The 20,693-nt window shown below is 43.6% G+C and overlaps 1 protein-coding gene across 8 annotated transcripts in view; it reads left to right on the forward strand.

Annotated features, from left to right (window-relative positions):
- KDM5B (lysine demethylase 5B) overlaps positions 1 to 20,693 on the forward strand; it is a 179,480-nt gene that overhangs the window by 78,284 nt on the left and 80,503 nt on the right. For all 8 annotated transcript variants that reach the window (XM_073319609.1, XM_073319607.1, XM_073319608.1 and 5 more), the window contains one exon: positions 10,051 to 10,232. In XM_073319609.1, coding sequence (XP_073175710.1) covers positions 10,051 to 10,232 — 182 coding nt within the window. The remainder of the gene's footprint in view (positions 1 to 10,050; positions 10,233 to 20,693) is intronic.

Below are 20,693 nucleotides of genomic sequence, written 5' to 3' on the forward strand. Positions count from 1 at the left end.
TGTGTTTAAGATCAGCAAGGATTTCACTGTTAAGCCAAGCTGGTCGCCTGCCATATTTACTATTCTTTCTACACATCGGGATTGTTCATTCTTGCAGTCTCAATAAGGTTTCTTTAAAATACAGCCAGCTCACCTGGACTCCATGTCTAGTTGGCAGCCGGTATCAAGTGGAGTGCCCCAAGGGTCGGTCCTGGGGCCGGTTTTGTTCAGTATCTTCATAAATGATCTGGAGGATGGTGTGGATTGCACCCTCAGCAAGTTTGCAGATGACACGAAACTTGGAGGAGAGGTAGATACTGGAGGGTAGGGATAGGATACAGATGGACCTAGACAAATTGGAGGACTGGGCCAAAAGAAATCTGATGAGGTTCAACAAGGACAAGTGCAGAGTCCTGCCCTTTGGATGGAAGAATCCCATGCACCGCTACAGACTAGGGACTGAATGGCTCGGCAGCAGTTCTGCAGAAAAGGACCTAGGGGTGACAGTGGACGAGAAGCTGGATATGAGTCAACAGTGTGCCCTTGTTGCCAAGAAGGCCAATGGCATTTTGGTCTGTATAAGTAGGTGCATTGCCAGCAGATGGAGGGACATGATTGTTCCCCTCTATTCGACACTGGTGAGGCCTCATCTGCAGTGCTGTGTCCAGTTTTGGGCCCCACACTACAAGAGGGATGTGGAAAAATTGGAAAGAGTCCGGTGGAGGGCAACAAAAATGATTAGGGGACTGGAACACATGACTTATGAGGAGAGGCTGAGGGAACTGGGGATGTTTCGTCTACAGAAGAGAAGAATGAGGGGGGATTTGATAGCTGCTTTCAACTACCTGAAAGGGGGTTCCAAAGAGGATGGCTCTAGACTGTTCTCAGTGGTAGCAGATGACAGAACAAGGAGTAATGGTCTCAAGTTGCAGTGGGAGAGATTTAGGTTGGATATTAGGAAAAACTTTTTCACTAGAAGGGTGGTGAAACAGTGGAATGTGTTACCTAGGGAGGTGGTGGAATCTCCTTCCTTAGAAGTTTTTAAGGTCAGGCTTGAGAAAGCCTTGGCTGGGATGATTTAATTGGGGATCGGTCCTGCTTTGAGCAGGGGGTTGGACTAGATGACGTCCTGAGGTCCCTTCCAACCCTCATATTCTATGACTCCTTTCCCCCTCATGTTATTCTCCCAGGGGATCCTGCCCATCAGTTCCCTGAGGGAGTCAAAGTCTGCTTTTCTGAAGTCCAGGGTCCGTATTCTGCTGCTCTCCTTTCTTCCTTGTGTCAGGATCCAGAACTTTACTAACTCATGGTCACTGCCTCCCAGGTTCCATCCACTTTTGCTTCCCCTACTAATTCTTCCCGGTTTGTGAGCAGCAAGTCAAGAAGAGCTCTGCCCCTAGTTGGTTCTCCAGTACTTGCACCAGGAAATTGTCCCCTACACTTTCCAAAAACTTCCTGGATTGTCTGTGCACGGCTTTATTGCTCTCCCAGCAGATATCAGGGTGATTGAAGTCTCGCATGAGAACAAGGGCCTGCGATCTAGTAACTTCCGTTAGTTGCTGGAAGAAAGCCTCGTCCACCTCATCCCCCTGGTCCAGTGGTCTATAGCAGACTCCCACCACGACATCACCCTTGTTGCTCACGCTTCTAAACTTAATCCAGAGACTCTCAGGTTTTTCTGCAGTTTCATACCGGAGCTCTGAGCACTCATACGGCTCTCTTACATGCAGTGCAACTCCCTCACCTTTTCTGCCTTGCGTGTCCTTTCTGATCAGTTTATATCCATCCATGACAGTACTCTAGTCATGTGAGTTATCCCACCAAGTCTCGGTTATTCCAATCACATCATAATTCCTTGACTGTGCCAGGACTTCCAGTTCTCCCTGCTTATTTCCCAGGCTTCTTGCATTTGTATATAGGCACTTGAGATAAATCGCTGATTATCCCGTTTTCTCAGTATGAGGCAGGAGCCCTCCCCTCTTGCGCTCTCTTGCTCGTGCTTCCTCCCAGTATCCCACTTACCTCAGGGCTTTGGTCTCCTTCCCCCGGTGAACCTAGTTTAAAGCCCTCCACACTAGGTTAGCCAGCCTGCTTGCGAAGATGCTCTTCCCTCTCTTTGTTAGGTGGAGCCCGTCTCTGCCCAGCACTCCTCCTTCTTGGAACACCATCCCATGGTCAAAGAATCCAAAGCTTTCTCTCCGACACCACCTGTGTAGCCATTCGTTGACTTCCACGATTCGACGATCTCTACCCAGGCCTTTTCCTTCCACGGGGAGGATGGACGAGAACACCACTTGCGCCTCAAACTCCTTTATCCTTCTTCCCAGAGCCATGTAGTCTGCCATGATCTGCTCAAGGTCATTGTTGGCAATATCATCGGTGCCCACGTGGAGAAGCAGGAAGGGGTAGCGATCCGAGGGCTTGATGAGTCTCGGCAGTTTCACTGTCATATCGTGAATCCTAGCTCCTCACAAGCAGTAGACTTCTCGGTTTTCCAGGTCGGGGTAACAGATAGATGAGTCAGTCCCCCCGAGGAGGGAGTCCCCGACCATCACCACCCGCGTCCTTCTCTTAGGAGCGGTGGTCGTGGAACTCCCATCCCTAGGACAGTGCTTCTCATGCCTTCCAATCGGCGGAGTCTCTTTCTGCTCCCTCCCCTCAGATGTATCATCTAGTCCACCCTCTGCATTAGTACCAGTGGAGAGAACATGAAAACGGTTGCTTACCTGTATCTGCATTGCTGGAACATGGACGCTGCCCTTTCTTGTTCTGGAGGTTACATGCTGCCAAATTTCTTCACCATCCTTCTGCCCCCGCTGTTCAGCCTGCTCTGAATCTTCAGAATGTTGTGTTCGTAGAAGCATATCCTGACATCTGTGAAGGAAATCTTCAGTTTCTCTTCTGCAATGCAAGGTCAATGCTTTTTTCTCCAGACCTTGAACCTTCTCTTCCAATATGGAGACCAGCTTGCACTTTGTACAGACAAAGTCGCTTCTGTCCTGTGGAGGAAAGACAAACAAACAGAACTGCCATTTAGCCAGTCAGAAAACAGGCTAAAACTTTTTCTCTTAAACAAATTAGTTAGGCCTGCTTCAGACCCTGAAAAGGGTCAGGATCCTCCCAGTCTGGGACAATTGTCAGCACAAATGACTTCCGCTGTGGCCTCAACCTCTGCTCAGGCAGATGGGAGTAAACGCTTTTTCCGAAAGGAGCTTAGGGATCAGTCCACAACTAAAACTGCTCAAAAAAAAAAAACAAAAAGAGGGAGACGTCCCCCACTGTCTTGCTCTTGAAAGAGATCTGCTTCTAAAATGACCCCGAGTCTCTGTTGGGTCTCATAAAGAGAGAACCTGAAGTTCGTTGGGGCCAACGGTGACCGATTCTCCGGCACTGTGTGTTTGGGTTGCTTCAGTAGCTGCTGTGCTGTCCTCTGTTCTGCCTTCTTAAGCTCCAGTATTAGAGGAAGAAGTCCCGTTGTCAGAGGCAATTGCTGTAGTCATTCACTACTACATTTTATCATCCTTAGCAGAGTCTAGGAAGAAGCAGTGCCCTCCTAGAAGAACACTTTCTTCTACCTCCTCTATAGCTAATACTAAAATATTCTCATTGTCCAAGCAGTTGATTTAATGCTTACATCAAGAGCTGTCAATCAATCTTTCTCTACCACTTTTGGGGTCCATTTGCATTACTTACAGGAAGCCTGGAAGGATATCACCACCAACCGATGGTGCTGGAAATAGTTCAAAAAGACACTTTTATCCAGTTGAAGAATGTGCCCACCCCACAACCTCCTTTCCTATCCCTCTTCAGGACCGCTCTCACAAGAATCTACTTCAGGAACAGGTTCAGTTGGGTTCCCCTTGGGAAGGGAGGAGGGATTCTATTACTGATAATTTCTAATTCCTACAAAATCAGGAGGCTGGCGTCCAATATTAGACCTGAGGAATATACTTTTTTTTTTTTTTTTTTTTGTACATCAGTTCAGATTTTGCATTGTAACCCTCTCTTCCACACTTCTGTCCTAGATCCTCTTGATTGGGTCACAGCTCCCAATCTACAAGATGCTTATTTCCATATTTCCATTCATCTGGCACATCAGAAAAATGTGTGTTTTTGTAGTGGGCAACGTGCATTACCAGTACAGGGTGCAGTCTGTTGGCTGATGATCAGACCCAATGACTTTTACAAAATGCCTGGCCGTAGTTGCAGTGCGTTTAAGATGTAGGAACAGTTTAGTTTAGCCATATCTCAATTATTGGTTGGTGCAGGATTATTCTTCTCACCTCTCCCCCCAGAAATAAGTATTGGATATTGATCATACTCTTGATCACCAGCATGGGACTCGGAATAAACAAGGACAAGTCTTGTGCAACTCCAGCTCAAAGAATAGAATTTTTTGGGGCCCTCATAAATTCCACAGCAGCAAAGGTATTTCTGCCTCAAGCCAGGTTAAACAACATGTGAGAACTGATCAGTCAGCAGTGAGAACACGTCTTTGCCTGTTGGGCCATGTTGCTTCATGCAGTCTGGTAACTCTATTTGTGAGACTGCATCTACGTTGTCTTAACAACCCCTTGTGGGTTCACAATATGGTCATGATGCTGTGGATCCCACAGCAAGTTTTGGATTCTCTCAATTGGTGCAAGGATCCACCGCAAGTTTGTAAAGTTCCTTTCTCCCCATAACTTCCTGAAAAGTTGATTTTCACATATGCATCAATGTTGAAATGGGAGCCCATCTCAGAGAAGGCCAAACAGTCTAATAAAAAAACCCAGCTTCATATCAGTGTTCTAGAGTTTATAGGCTTGAAGGGAGCATCGTAATCATTTCGTCTGACCTCTTGCACAACACAGGCCACAGAACCTCACCCACCCTCTCCTGTAATAGAGTAAAGTTGGACCTTGCGAAGGGAATTAAAACCAATAGTAAAAGGTTCTATAGCCATATAAATAAGAAGAAAACAAAGAAAGAAGAAGTGGGACTGCTAAACACTGAGGATGGAGTGGAGGTTAAGGATAATCTAGGCATGGCCCAATGTCTAAACAAATACTTTGCCTCAGCCTTTAATAAGGCTAATGAGGATCTTCGGGATAATGGTAGCATGACAAATGGGAATGAGGATATGGAGGTAGATATTACCATATCTGAGGTAGAAGCGAAACTCGAACAGCTTAATGGGACTAAATTGGGGGGCCCACATAATCTTCATCCATGAATATTAAAGGAATTGGCACATGAAATTGCAAGCCCATTAGCAAGAATTTTTAATGAATCTGTAAACTCAGGGGTTGTACCGTATGATTGGAGAATTACTAACATAGTTCCTATTTTTAAGAAAGGAAAAAAAGTGATCCGGGTAACTACAAGCCTGTTAGTTTGACATCTGTAGTCTTGGAAAAAATTTTGAAGGAAAAATAGTTGAGGACATTGAGGTCAATGGTAAATGGGACAAAATACAACATGGTTTTACAAAAGGTAGATTGTGCCAAACCAACCTGATCTCCTTCTTTGAGAAAGTAACAGATTTTTTAGACAAAGGAAACGCAGTGGATCTAATTTATCTAGATTTCAGTAAGGCGTTTGATACTGTGCCACATGGGGAATTATTAATTAAATTGGAAAAGATGGAGATCAATATGAAAATTGAAAGGTGGACAAGGAATTGGTTAACAGGGAGACTACAGTGGGTCATACTGAAAGGTGAACTGTCAGGCTGGAGGGAGGTTACTAATGGAGTTCCTCAGGGATCGGTTTTGGGACCAATCTTGTTTAATCTTTTTATTACTGACCTCAGCACAAAAAGTGGGAGTGTGCTAATAAAGTTTGCAGATGATACAAAGCTGGGAGGTATTGCCAATACAGAGAAGGACCAGGATATCATATGGGAAGATCTGGATGACCTTGTAAACTGGAGTAATGGTAATAGGATGAAATTTAATAGTGAGAAGTGTAAGGTCATGCATTTAGGGATTAATAACAAGAATTTTAATAATAAGCTGGGGACGCATCAATTAGAAGTAGCGGAGGAGGAGAAGGACCTTGGAGTATTGGTTGATCACAGGATGACTATGAGCAGCCAATGTGATATAGCTGTGAAAAAGCTAATGTGGTAGGCAAGGTATTTCCAGTAGAGATAAGGAGGTGTTCGTACCGTTATACAAGGCACTGGTGAGACCTCACCTGGAATACTGTGTGCAGTTCTGGTCTCCCATGTTTAAGAAGGATGAATTCAAACTGGAGCAGGTACAGAGAAGTGCTACTAGGATGATCCGAGGAATGGAAAACCTGTCTTATGAAAGGAGACTCAAGGAGCTTGGCTTGTTTAGCCTAACCAAAAGAAGGTTGAGGGGAGATATGATTGCTCTCTATAAATATATCAGAGGGATAAATACCGGAGAGGGCGAGGAATTATTTAAGCTCAGTACCAATGTGGACACAAGAACAAATGGATATAAACTGGCCATCGGGAAGTTTAGACTTGAAATTAGATGAAGGTTTCTAACCATCAGAGGAGTGAAGTTTTGGAATAGCCTTCCAAGGGAAGCAGTGGGGGCAAAAGACCTATCCGGCTTTAAGATTAAACTTGATAAGTTTATGGAGGAGATGGTATGATGGGATAATATGATATTGTCAATTAATTGATCATTAAATATTCATGGTAAATAGGCCCAATGGCCTGTGATGGGATGTTTGATGGGGTGGGGTCTGAGTTACTACAGAGAATTCTTTCCTGGGTATCTGGCTGGTGAATCTTGCCCACATGCTCAGGGTTCAGCTGATCACCATATTTGGGGTCAGGAAGGAATTTTCCTTCAGGGCAGATTGGAAGAGGCCCTTGAGGTTTTTCGCCTTCCTCTGTAGCATGGGGCACGGGTCACTTGCTGGAGGATTCTCTGCTCCTTGAAGTCTTTAAACCACGATTTGAGGACTTCAGTAGCTCAGACATAGGTGAGAGGTTTATCACAGGAGTGGGTGGGTGAGATTCTGTGGCCTGCATTGTGCAGGAGGTCAGACTAGATGATCATGATGGTCCCTTCTGACCTTAATATCTATGAATCTATGAAAATATTTTGAAAGAGAGAGCTGTTAAGGACATAGAGGTAAACAGTAATTGGGATAAAATACAACCTGGTTTTATGAAAGATAGATTGTGCAAGACCAGACTTATCTTTCTTTGAGAAGATAACCAGGTTTCTATACAAAAAAATGCTTTACTGAAATCCAGGTAGATTAGAACTACTGCATTTGATACAGTTCCACATAGGATATTATTAGTCAAATTGGATAAAATGGGAATTAATATGAGAATTGAAAGGTAGGTAATAACCGGTTAAAGGGGAGACTGCAACAGGTAATGCTGAAAGGTGCACTGTCAGAGTGGAGGGAGACTACAAATGGAGTTCCTAAAGGATCAGTCTTGGGACCAATCTTACTGAACATTTTCATTAGTGACCTTGGCACAAAAAGTGGGAGTGTGGTAGTAAAATTTGCAGATGACACAAAGTTGGGAAATATTGCCAATACAGAAGAGAACCGGAATATCACGCAAGATTTTGATGACCTTGAAAACTGGAGTAATAGAAATGGGATGAAATTAATATTGCAAAGTCATGCACTTGGGGATTAACAACAAGAATTTTTACTATAAGGTGGGGGCATATGAGTTGGAAGAGATAGAGGAGAAATACTTGGGTGAATCACAGGATGACTATGAGCTGCCAATGTGATGCGGCCATGAAAAAGATTAATGCAAAACTAAGATGCATCAGATGAGGTATTTCCAGTAGAGATAGGGAAGTGTCATTACCATTATACAAGGCACTTGTGAAACCTCATCTGGAATACTGTGTACAGTTCTTGTCTCCTATGTTTAAGAAAGATGAATTCAAACTGGAACAGGTACAGAGAAGGGCTCCTAGGATGATCAAAGGAATGGAGAACCTACTTTATGAGAAGAGACTTAGGGGCTTGGCTCGTTTAGCCTAACAAAACAAAGGATGAGGGGAATTATGATTGTTCTCTATAAATGCGCATGAGGGTTAAACACCAGGGTGGGAGGGAGAGGAGTTATTTAAGTTAAGGGCCAATGTTGGCAGAAGGGCAAATGGATATAAACTGACCATTATTAAGTTTAGGTTTGAAATTGGACAAAGGTTTCTTACCATTGGAGGAGTGAAGTTCTGGAATAGCCTTCCAAGGGGAGAAGTGGGTCAAAAAACCATCAACTTGTTTCAAGACTGACCTTGATAAATTTATGGAGGTAATAGTATGATTGAGATTGCCTACAATGGCACTTGGCCAACACATGACTGCTATTGGGAAATATCTCCAATGGTTGCAGATGGAAACTAGATGAAGAAGGTTCTGAGTTACTACAGAGAATTATTTGCCAGCTGTCTGTGTAGTGGGTCTTGCCTATATGCGCATATATATAACTGATTGCCATATTTGAGGTTGGGAAGGAATTTTCCCCCAGGTCAGATTGGCAGAGACCTCGGGGTTTTTTTTTTTTTTGCTTTCCTCTGCAATGTGGGGCATGGGTCAGTTGCTGGTTTGCACTAGGGTGAATGGTGGATTCTCTGTAACTTGAAGTCTTTAAATCAAGATTTGAGGACTTCAGTAGATGAGTCAGAGATTATGAGTTTATTACAGGAGTGGGTGATTGAGGTTCTGTGGCCACACTGTGCAGGTCAGACTAGATGATCATAATGGTCCCTTCTGTCCTTGAAGTCTGAGTGTGTAAACACAGTGCAATCTTTCTTCAATGGAAATGACAATTCCTAATATTCTTGAAACTTCAGGTCTTTCAGTTAATTCTCTGCATGTCAATTTGAATGCTGCTTTGGCTCATTGTTGTCCAGTTTAGGATTATACAGTCTCTCTTCTCATCCTTTGGTGAATTTTTTTTAAGGACTTGTTAGAATTTCTCCCCTTAGGCAGCAGCCTACTCCTTTTGGGATCTCACTGTTGTAATAACAGGTCTTTCAAACCATTGGTTCCTTGTTGCATTTGTCCCTGAAAAGAGCATGTTTTATGGCTATTACATTTCTCACATAATGTGATTGAGTTGCAAGCACTTATTGCTGGGTGTAGTCTACGATTTTTCACAAACTCAAGATTATTCTCGGACTGCACCCTAAATTCCTTCTTAAGGTGCTGTCTGATTTTCGTTTAAATCAATTGCTATATTTACCAGTATCCTTTGTGAAACACAGTCAACCAAGGGTAAAGCTGCAGTGCACACATTAGATGTCCTTATGGGTCTTGCCCTTTTAGCTGAAAGGATAAAATAATTTGGATCATCCCCAAGGCTGGTTTTTTTCCCCCTGTTGCTGAAAGATCTAAGGGTCTCAGGTAGTTGCAACCCAGAGAATTTCTAGATGGGTGTCAGGTTGTATAAAGTTATGATACGGTCATTTTACAGCTCCCTGGGAACATCAGAGCACATTCAACCAAGGCACAGGCAGCCTCGTTTAGAGGTGTTCCTTTAATTGCTATTTGTAGGGCTGCCTCCTGCGGTAATGAATGTATCTTCACAAAACATTACTCTGTTGGAGACGGCACGTCCAGATGCTCGATTTTAACAAGGATGTATTAAAATCCCTGTTCAATGAGATTTGCAGTATTTCCCACCCCCTCTTTTATGGATACTGCTTGGGAGACACCAGACATGGCACACACATAGACAAGCACTCAAAGAAGAAATGGAAGTTACTTACCTGTTCAGTAACTCGACCTCTTTGGATGTGTGTCTGTATGTGTTCCATAACATACCCTCATTTCCCCACAACTGCTGAGTCCAATACTTGGATTGGGTAGTGGTGAAGGAACTGAGGGTGGTTGGTTGCTCCACACCCTATATATCCTCAAGCACAGGAGGGCTTGATTGCATCTGCTCCCTGCATAGCCTCAATGGACACTGCTGGCCAAAGCCTTCCAATCTCCAGTGGAACACACATAAATAACACATCTCGAAAAACTTCAGTTACTGAACAGGTAAGTTACTTCCATTTTTGTTGTTTACTTGATGTGGCTTAGACCAGTGACTCTTTTTTTCTGTTCTACTTTTAGGAATATCTTGATAGTGGCTGGAATTTGAACAACATGCCTGTGATGGAGCAGTCTGTACTTGCTCACATCACTGCAGATATATGTGGAATGAAATTGCCCTGGCTCTATGTAGGAATGTGCTTTTCTTCATTTTGCTGGCATATTGAGGACCACTGGAGCTATTCCATTAACTATCTGCATTGGTGAGTTTTGGAGAGGAGGGGGAAATAATCCCAAAGCCCCCACTGATTTGTAGGGACTAAGTCCAGGTTGTAAGTGCATAGATTTTTAAGGCTGAAGGAACTCTTATGGTACTCTAATCTCACCCCCCGCATAATACGTGCCATAGAATTTCAACCAGCGAAATCCTGCATCAAACTCAGTAACTTGTGGTTGAGCTAGAGTCTATCTTTTAGAGACATCCAATCTTGATGTAAAGACATCTCTTGCTAAGTTGTTCCAAAGGTTGCTTATCCTCAATGTTAAAACTTGTACTTAATTTCCAGTTTAAATATGTCTAGCTGTGATTTACAGTTATTGGATCTTTGTATTATTTTGTCTGATAGGTTGAGTTTTGTGCTATTAGAAATCTTCTCTCCACATAAGTAGTTGTTGATTATCATCAAGTCAGCTCTTTAATCAACACAATGTTGAAGGGAGCCATTCTTCTTACCCACAAAATAGATGAATGTCTTAAATTTCTCGCTGTGGGGCACATTTTCCACACCTCGACTGATTCTTCTAGCTCTTACCTGAACCCTTTCCAGTTTTTCAACTTCCTTTTTTAAAAATGTGGACATAACTGGAAATATAATTCCAGTCATGGTCTCACCAGTGCTGCATGCAAAGATAATACCACAGTCCTACTCAGTCTTCCTCTGTTGGTATGTCCAAGAATCGTATCTACCCCTCTTAGCCACAGTTTTGCAAAAGGAGCTCATTTTAATTTAGCTAACCACCATTTTCCTCAAGTCCTTTTCAGAGAGTCACAGCTTTCCAGAATAGTTCCGCACCCGGGCATTAGGGTTTGCTTTCAGAACCCATATTAAGAAATGTAGTTCCAACTGCCTTGCTTCCTTCTGCTTTGCAGTGGAGAACATTAGAAACCACTCTGTCCTGTCTTCACTTGTAGACATTTTTCTAGCCTTTATTTTCAATAGTTGATGTGTTTAGCTGTGTGTAATCCACTTTAGAGTAATTTGCTACGTCATGGCCCAGCTTCCACTTCCAGCACCAGAAACCTGTCCTTCCTCAGCCTTCTTCACAGTTCATTGGAGGTGAGGCTTCAGGGTATGAGGAAATGACTTCTGATGATCAAGGGATACCTACAGGAGGTGTTATCACTGAAGCTACTTTGCTGGATAAAAATATAGATTCCTCGGTAGCTTGTCCTCTGGACAAATTTCTGCAATTTCAGGGGCTGTTCAGTAGGATGGCCCACACCTTGCAACTGGAAACTGGAGGTTAAGGCCAAAGACAGGATCACTCGCCCTCTAAGTGAAGGACTCCCTATCCCAGCCAGAGACATCTGAATAATGCCATCTATTTCACCTGCAGTATCTAAGAGGGCAGAGATCTCCTGTATTAATTTTGATGGAATATAGGGCTCAGAGAAAGGTGACCTGAAACTGCCCAATATTAAATGTATGCAGTGTTGTAACCATGTTGGCCTCAGGATGTTAGGGGGGACACGGTGAGTGAGGTCATAACTTTTATGGGACCAACTTTTGTTGGTGAGAGAGAGCTTTCGAGTTGACACAGAGACCTTCTTGGTTTTAACTCAGCCTACTTATTTTCCGTAGCAAACACACAATTAAATAGTCTCTTAACCTTTTATTAAAAATACAGAAAAAGAAGGGGAAATGTTAAAGTATTTGAAATACAAAATATTAAATAAGGCTTTTATTTTAACCATAATCCCATTCCCTTTTTCTTTAGATGTAGAGTGATTTTTTATAGGGATTTGACAGTTTTTTAGGTGGTATCAACAATGGTGGTAACTGTCCTTTTTGGGAAACAGCGAAAAAGTTAAGATGGGCTAGAACTATTGCTGCTGTTAAAGTCCAGTCCCTTTTCCAAGAAGACAAAACAAAACAAATGCATGTAAAAGGGGAAAGAAGAGAACAGCAAAGTTAGAAAATTCAGCTTTCATCTCTGGTGTTGACTTTCACTTGCATCCTCACTGCTGGAAAAACACAGACATAGCGCACAGTTTTATCAGCCACTCCAACAGCTGGCAAACTTGTACCAGCAGTGTGCAGTTTAGGGTATCACTTTTAGCTGCCTCTTTGGTCACAGGCTCTTCGCAGTGTAAGTGAGCTGTAGCTCACGAAAGCTTATGCTCTAATAAATTGGTTAGTCTCTAAGGTGCCACAAGTACTCCTTTTCTTTTTGCGAATACAGACTAACACGGCTGTTACTCTGAAACCAGTTTTGACTGGGTAAGCTAAACTCTTATTAGAAGGAAAAAAGAGAGGGATAGGAAGAGAACATAAATGATTTAGGGAGAGGACAAATTCTCACATCCCAGGCGATGGTCAGGATTCAGCCAAAGCCAGTGGACGTGGCAATGTCACCTGGGTCCCTTGCTCTGGCCTGGTCAGTCGGGACCAGAATAACACATACCCAGTGGTGTAAAGTGGATCCCAGGGTCTCAGAATATGGTGGAGGTGGCAGCTATCAAGGTAAAGCATGCTCCTTCTGGATATTTACACAATGTTTGCCATAGTAGCAGCATAACTCAGAAAACATAGTGGACTAGATGTGACATTTGTTTCACTCTCTAGGGCTTCAGATCAGGTGGGACAAGTTCTGCTTTATCCCCTTGTCAGAGAATCTCCTTCATAGGAGAATCTCATTTAGTCCAGAAAGCTTGCCACTGTGAAATGATGTGGTCAGAAATGAAGGGGCTATCTGTGCAACGGATAGAGGATTTGTACCTCATTTCTCTTTTATCTGTGCAGTTTTGAACTACTTAGTCCAGAACTCTTTATGTATAGTGTCTACAGCATCCATAAAGGTTCACCTATATGCTTTATTAGTGTGTTACCCACAAGCACCCTCGTTGTGGTTACTTAAAGGCCTGACTACTCTCTTTTCTTCCATGACATAGCTTGTCCCTCTCTAGGAATTGAGTTTTGCTACTAACAAAACTCATGGAGTTCTGTCCTCCCCCTTTTGAGCCCCTGCAGCGTTAGTCCTTGGATCACCTGTCTAACAAAATGGCCATTCTGATAGTTGTCACATCTGCCAGGAGGGGCAGTGAGTTGCAATCACTGATGGTTATAACTCTATATGACTCACTGCACAAGGACAAGATGGTCCTCTTGTCAGGAACTCAGCTGGCTCCAAGTGCAGTTACCTGGCACCTAATGAGAGCGGCTGAGCCCAATTTCTTTCGCTAAGTGACTGTGCTGATTGCACACAAGCCAGCAGATCATCATTCAAGTCTTGTAGCAACAGCAGCACAGTGGCTGTTCAATGCATTCTGTGCCTGCAGCAACACTGGACCTGCTTCCTGTACTGGTCCTTGCACCAACCCGCAACTGTTCCTGCTCCAGGCCCAGTTTCTATCTTCCTCCAAACCTCCTGGCTCTGACCACTGGCTTGTCTCCTGACCATGACTGGTTCGGCTCTGACAGCTGGTTGTAACCACTGGCTTCATGACTCCAGTTCCCTCTTCCTGTTCTGCTACAACCTCTAGACCCGACTCCCATTCTGACCATTAGTTTGCGGTACCTACACCCCAGTGTGTGACAGTTTGAGCATCCTCCTAAAAGATAAGATGGGACATCATCTCACAGTATAGAGGTACCTAGTAGGAGCCCAACTCGCCCTCTGTAATGTTGTTGTAGTCCTGTATGATCTGTGTAACAAGATCACCATGCTACATTACCAGAATGCAGTCCTTCAGTCCCAGGTGCAAGCCCAGACTCCTGTTCCCCATATCCTTGCATCCTCATCCCGTAAACCCCAGGTGCCCTTAGCAGGTAAGTTTGATGGGGACTGTGCAAAATTTTGTGGGTTCTTTAATCAGTGCCATCTTCTGTTTGTGTTATGGCCACAGATGTGTGCCAGGGATCAGTCCCAAGTGGGATTAGTAATTAGTCTGCTCATCGGGGGGGAGGGATACCTCAGTGGTTTGAGCATTGGCCTGCTAAACCCAGGGTTGTGAGTTCAATCCTTGAGGGGGCCTTTTAGGGATCTGGGGCAAAAATTGGGGATTGGCCCTGCTTTGAGCAGGGGGTTGGACTAGATGACCTCCTGAGGTCCCTTCCAATCCTGATATTCTATGATTCTATGATCAGAGAGGCCCTGAAGTGGGTGTCCTGGCCCTTGGAGGGGTCCAGTCCTCTCTTTGAATGCTTCAAGAACTTTGTATAGGCAATGGCGGGCATCTTTGATGTCTCTAATAGAGAAAATACTGCAGAAGCTGCTCCCCATGCCCTAAAGCAGGGACCCCGGTCCATTGCTAAGTATTTAGTTAAATTTCAATATCTGGCCACAGGCACCCACTGGATTGAGTGACGACTTTAGGCAGGGGCTCAGTGACTATCAAAGATGAACTAGCACTGGGGAACTTCCATTTAATTTGGGAGAACCAAGAGCTCCATGACCACCATGTGCACACTGTTCTTGATCAGCCTTGCCAAAATCAACTTAACACAAAACCTGAGAAATACAAATTTGACAAGGATACCAGGGTGTTTCTGGGCCTTGTCATCTCCCTAGTGGCAGTTGTCAGGGACCCTCGGAATATGACTGCTATCGCCAAGTGGAAGGTGCCCTCCGATATAAAGTGTGTGATACAGCATGGCCAGAGGCCAGCAGGAGGGTGATAGTGGGAAGATATGTAAGCCCCAGGATGATGAGAGCCTTATTCCCTGTAGAAGGAAGAGAGGTTGCTATAGATTAATTAGAGCACCTGAAGCCAGTCACCTGATTAAAAAAAAACCCTGTTTCAATCAGACAGTTGGAGGAGTTGAAGCAGAGTGGTTTGGTGTTGGAGCAGAGAGCAGTTTGAAGGAGAGCAGTTTGGAGGGAAGCAGAGGAGAGTTTGGAGAAGTGCTGTGGCGGGCCAGAAGACCAAGACCCTAGGTAAAGGGAAACCTGGCTTGTGCAGAGCAGAGGGACTCCACAGACACAAGAGGTTGGGAGAAACCTGGCCCAAGCAGAGAGAGGGCAGGAAGCCCCACAAGCTGAAGGGCCAGAGAGGGAAGTAGCCCAGGGGAAGGAATCACTAGTTCAAGTGGTTTGCTGCTATCCCTAGGGCCCCTGGGCTGGGACCCAGAGTAGAGGGCGGGCCCAGGTCCCTCCCTCTCCATTCCCCTTCTCTTGGATACTAAAGTGGGACAGTTAATACCCCAGATCAGGGGCAAGAAACGGCTACGAGGTGATCCGTTTGTGGTCCCAATCTGCAGGTCTCTAAGAATCACCAGCGCCTCCCCAGACTCAAGGTTTTGCCTGCAACAAGACCACATCTATTGTGGGCATCACCTCTGCATTCCTGAGGGCAACTTCTGGCTTCAGGTACTAAGACTGTGTCATGACTTACCCATGGTGAGTCATTTATGTCAGTGTAAAACCTGGAACATGATTGCTAGGTACTGCTGGTGATCAACCCTACAAACAGATGTTAAGACACTATGTTCAATCATGTGAACTCTGCACCTGTACGAAGAAACCACAAGCAAGGCCATTGGACCTCCTTCAACCCCATCCCACATAGCCATGTTCATGGTTCGCTCTTTCTGTGGATTTTATTGTGAAATTACCATGCTCTCAAGGTCACTGTTATCCTGACTGTGGTGGTTCTTCTAACCAAGATGGCCCATTTGAGTCCTTGCCGCACCATTTCATCTGTCTGTGAAAACCACACCAGTCTTCCTGGAGTATGTCTTCTGGTATCAGCATGCTGACATGCATAATTTTGGATTGAAGTCCTCAGTTTATTTCTTTGTTCTGGCAGGAATTTCTCCAACCCTGCACCAGGCCCCTTACCGCAACAGCCTACCATCTGCAGATAGATGGCCAAGATAGAAAGAATCAGTCAAAACTTGGAGCAAAAAGAAAAGGAGTACTTGTGGCACCTTAGAGACTAACAAGTACTTCTTTTCTTTTTGCGGATACAGACTAACACGCTGCTACTCTGAAACTTGGAGCAGTATCTGCTGGTTTTTGAATTTCCATTGGGATGATTGGCTTCCACTACTGTGTTTGGACGATTTGGCATACAACAACTTAACCCAGGCTTCCACTCAGCAGACTCCCTTCTTTGCAAATTTCAGTTTTCACCCTGGTTTCATCCGGACCTACCAGAAGGCTCTGTCATCCAAGCAACCATGGTCCTGGAGAGGACCTCAAAGAGCACTTACTGGCTGCTAAAGGATCTTATAAGCTAACCAAAAGAGATGAGCTGCCCTAGCCATGCTGTAGGGAATAAAATTTGTGTCTTGACCCAGAACTTGAAAACTGACCACCATTGCCTGGGTTCATTTCAGATCATTGAACAAATAAACATAGTTGTCTTCAGCTCCCAGAATCTCTCAAGATTCACTGCATCTTTTGTGTTTCCCTCAAGATGTTCATCGACAATCTCTTCCCTGACAGGGTAGACCCAACCCCAGTAATAGTCCAGGAAGAGGAAGTATGCGAACTGATTTCAGATTGATCAGTTAAAGCTCCAGTATCTGATAGACTGGAAGGAGTGTACAGGCCAGAGGAGTAATCTTGGGAGCCAGAAGATAAAGTTCACACTCCTGACCTCCTTCAGAAATTTCACCAATGATACCCTGAGAAGCCAGGGATGAGGACCCCATGTGGGGGTACTGTCAGAAACTCAATTGGCTGCAGGCACAGCCACCTGGCAACCCAATGAGCTTGGTTGGGCACAATAAGCTCTCATAGAGTGAGTGTGCTCCCTGATTGGACATCCAGCAGATCATCATTTAAGCCATGTAGCAACAGCAGCACAGAGGATGCTCAAAGCATTCCATGCCCGCAGCTGGTCCAGACCATTTTCCGTTACTGGACCTTTCTCCAAACCCGTGCCTGTTTCTGGTCAAAAAGCACCAGACTCTTCTCCTAACCCCTGGCTCTGACCAACTTGCTTGTCTCCTGACCACAACTTTGGTTCTGCTCTAACCACTGGCTTATCTCCTGACCATGACTCCAGTTCTGCTCTGACTCCTGGCACCAGCCATTTGCTTGTCTCCCAACCACAACTCCAGTTCCACCTTCTGGCTCTGATCAGACCAGTATGTCTGACTCCTGTTCTGACCACTAGGTCACACCGCCTGCACCACAATGTTACACACCTCCATCCCACCCCAAGTCTGTTTCCATAGTGGTCATAAATTTTCACAGGTTTTCACATAAGCCAATTTATATCCCTTAAAGTGTGGTATGGTTAAAGAGACTGTAGAAATGGCACTTTCTTAAACAGCATATCTGCTCTCTCTGAGTGTTCAGAATCTTATTTGTTGTGATTAGTGACATTTTATCTTTTATTCTTCCGAGCACTTTGGCTATGGGAAAGGGAATTTAATTCCATTCTTCCTCATACATCAACAGGATTAACCAAGTTCCTGTTGCAAAAATTATTACCATTTTTTTAACATCCTTTTTAAAATGTGGACAACTAGGGCTGTACGCAATATTCCAGTATAGGTGACACCAATGCAATATAGAGACATACCTACTCAAACAACGAGGTGTCCGGTGGCACCTTAAAGACTAAGTATTTAAAAATTTACCCACGAACGCTTATGTGTAAATAAATCTGTTAGTTTTTAAGGTACCACCGAGCTTCTCATTGTTTTTTGTGGCTACAGACTAACATGGTTACCCCTGATACTTGATACGTACTCAGTACGCCCCTGTTTATATAGCCCTTTTTGCTACATTGTCACACTGGAAACTCATCTCAAGTTGCTTGTCAACAATGTGACTCCCTAAATACTTTCCAGCATAGTCCCTCAGACTGCAGGCATTGCTTGTTTTCCTTCTTCCTAAGAAGATAAGAAGAACATAAGAATGGCCATATGGGATCAGATCAATGATCCATCTAGCCCAATATCCTGTCTTCTGACGGTGTTGGGTGCCAGATGCTTCAGAGGGAGTGAACAGAACAGGGCACTTTATTGAGTGATCCACCCTGTTGCCCTTTCCCAGCTTCTAGCAATCAGGTTTATGGACACCCTGAGCATTAGGTTGCATCCCTGACAATCTTGGCTAATAGGCATTAATGGACCTATGCTCTGTGAACTTACCTAATTCTTTTTTGAACCCCATTATAGTTTTGGCCTTTGCAACATCCCCTGGCAACAAGTTCCATGGATTGACTGTGCAATGTGAGAAGAACTTTCTTTTGTTTATTTTGTTTGTTTACTGCCTATTGTATTTATGCAGTATCATCCCTGTTCTTACCAGATTCTGTGAGCAGGTCCTGCCTCATACCAGGCCTCTGATACAAGGGCTTATGTTTCAGGCTCTCTTCCTACTACACCTGTTTATTTCATTGGGTGAGCCCTGGTTCATGTGTTCTGTAAAGGGGTAAATGAAACTTCCTTACTCATTTTCTCCACACCATTCATGATTTTATACGCTTTTATCATACCCCCCTCAGTAATCGCTTGTCCAAGCTGAACAGTCCCAATCTTTTACATTGCTCTATATGGAAGCTGTTCCATCCCCCTCATCACTTTTGTTGCCTTGCTCTATACTTTTTCCAATTCTAATGCATCTTTTATGAGATGAGGCAATCAGAATTGCTTACAGTATACAAGGTGTGGGTGTACCGTAGATTTATATAGTGGCATTATGATATTTTCTGTCTTCTTATCTATCCCTTTCCTAATGGTTCCTAAAATTCTGTTAGCCTATTGGACTGCTGCTGCACAGTGAGCAGATGTTTTCAGAGAACTGTCTATGATGACTCCAAGATCTCTTTCTTGAGTGGTAACAGCTAATTTAGACCCCATCATTTTATATGTATAATTGGGATTGTGTTTTCTAATGTGCATTATTTTGCATTTATCAACATTGAATTTAAACTACCATTTTGTTGCCCAGACACCCAGTTTTCTGAGATCCCTTTGTAACTCTTCACAGCCTGCTTTGGAACTAACTATCTTGAGTAATTTTGTATCAGACACACAATTTTGCATTTGACTATATTAAAACACATTTTGTTTGAAAGGACCTATGTGATCCAGGTTACTATGTATAACTGCCCTGACCATCTCCTCATTTACCGTTCCACCTGTATTTGTTACCTGCAGATTTTATTGGCAGTGGTTTTATATTTACCTCCAGATCATTTATGAAAATGTTGACTAGCATTGGGCCTACAGCCTCTCTAGAAACACCCCCATTTGATGCCACTACCTTTTGAGATCTGTCAGTTACTGATATTGCATAGTGTTAATTTTTTAATCAGCATGTCATGTGGAACTAAGTCTTAACAAGTCTGAAATCAATGTAGATATCTTTATTGACCAAACTTGTAATCTTAAACAAACCTGATTTAATTCTTTCATTAACACCTGTGTTCCATAAAACCATGTTAACTGACATTAATTATATTCCTATCCTTTAGTACTTCATCAATTGAATCTCATATGAGCATCTTATCAATTTTTTGAATTTTGAATATTGGCATGAGCACTCATCCAATTTCCTGGAATTTCCCCTATTGTCCAAGATTTATTAAAAATTAACAACAGTGGCTGGAGATCTCATCAGCCATCTCTTTTAGGACTTTTGGTAGCAAGTCATTTGGGCCTGTTGACTTTAAAAATGTTTATCTCTAGTGGATGGCATCTAACATCCTCCTTCCTTACTAATGGATTGGAAAGTAATTCATCATTCTCATCTGATACGAGTATATCATCCCGCTTCTTTCCAAGTACAGAACATGAATACTTTTTGAACGCTTGTATCTGTTACATAAGAACAGCCATACTGAGTCAGACCAAAGGTCCATCTAGCCCCAATATCCTGTCTTCCTACTGGCCAATGCCAGGTGCCCCACAGGGAATGAACAGGACAAGTAATCATCGAATGATGCATTTCCTGTCGTCTATTCCCAGCTTCTGGCAAACGTCCTGGTTAATAGCCATCGATGGACCTATCCTCCATGAATTTGAGTTCTTTTTTGAATCGTGTCATAGTCTTGGCTGTCACAACCAATGTTCCCTCTAATTTTTAACAGGCCGTGTGTTCAAACAATTTCTTCTGTGCCGCTGCTGAAGTGCAAAAAACAAACAAAAAAAAAGCCGGAGTGCGCGTGGTGTTTCGCCATGTGCGCGGGGTTTAAGATCTGTGTGCGCGCACACAGCTTAGAGGGAACAGTGGTCACAACATCCTCTGGCAAAGAGTTTCACAGGTTGACTGTTCTGCATCTTTAATAACAATTTTATCATGACTATCTAGTGTTGGTCCTATATTCTTGCTAGGGTTTCTTTTGTTCCTAATATGTTTTTAAAAAATAGCTTTCCTTTTAGCTTTCTTTATCAATTTTCTGTACTTCACACCTTCTAATTTTATATGCATTGCTATTTATTTCCATTTGTTATACAATAACTCCTCGCTTAACATTATAGTTATGTTCCTGAAAAATGCCACTTTAAGAGGAACAATGTTAAGCAAATCCAATTTCCCCA

Source organism: Lepidochelys kempii, chromosome 21 (genome assembly GCF_965140265.1).
Source record: "Lepidochelys kempii isolate rLepKem1 chromosome 21, rLepKem1.hap2, whole genome shotgun sequence".
NCBI lineage: Eukaryota > Metazoa > Chordata > Testudines > Cheloniidae > Lepidochelys > Lepidochelys kempii.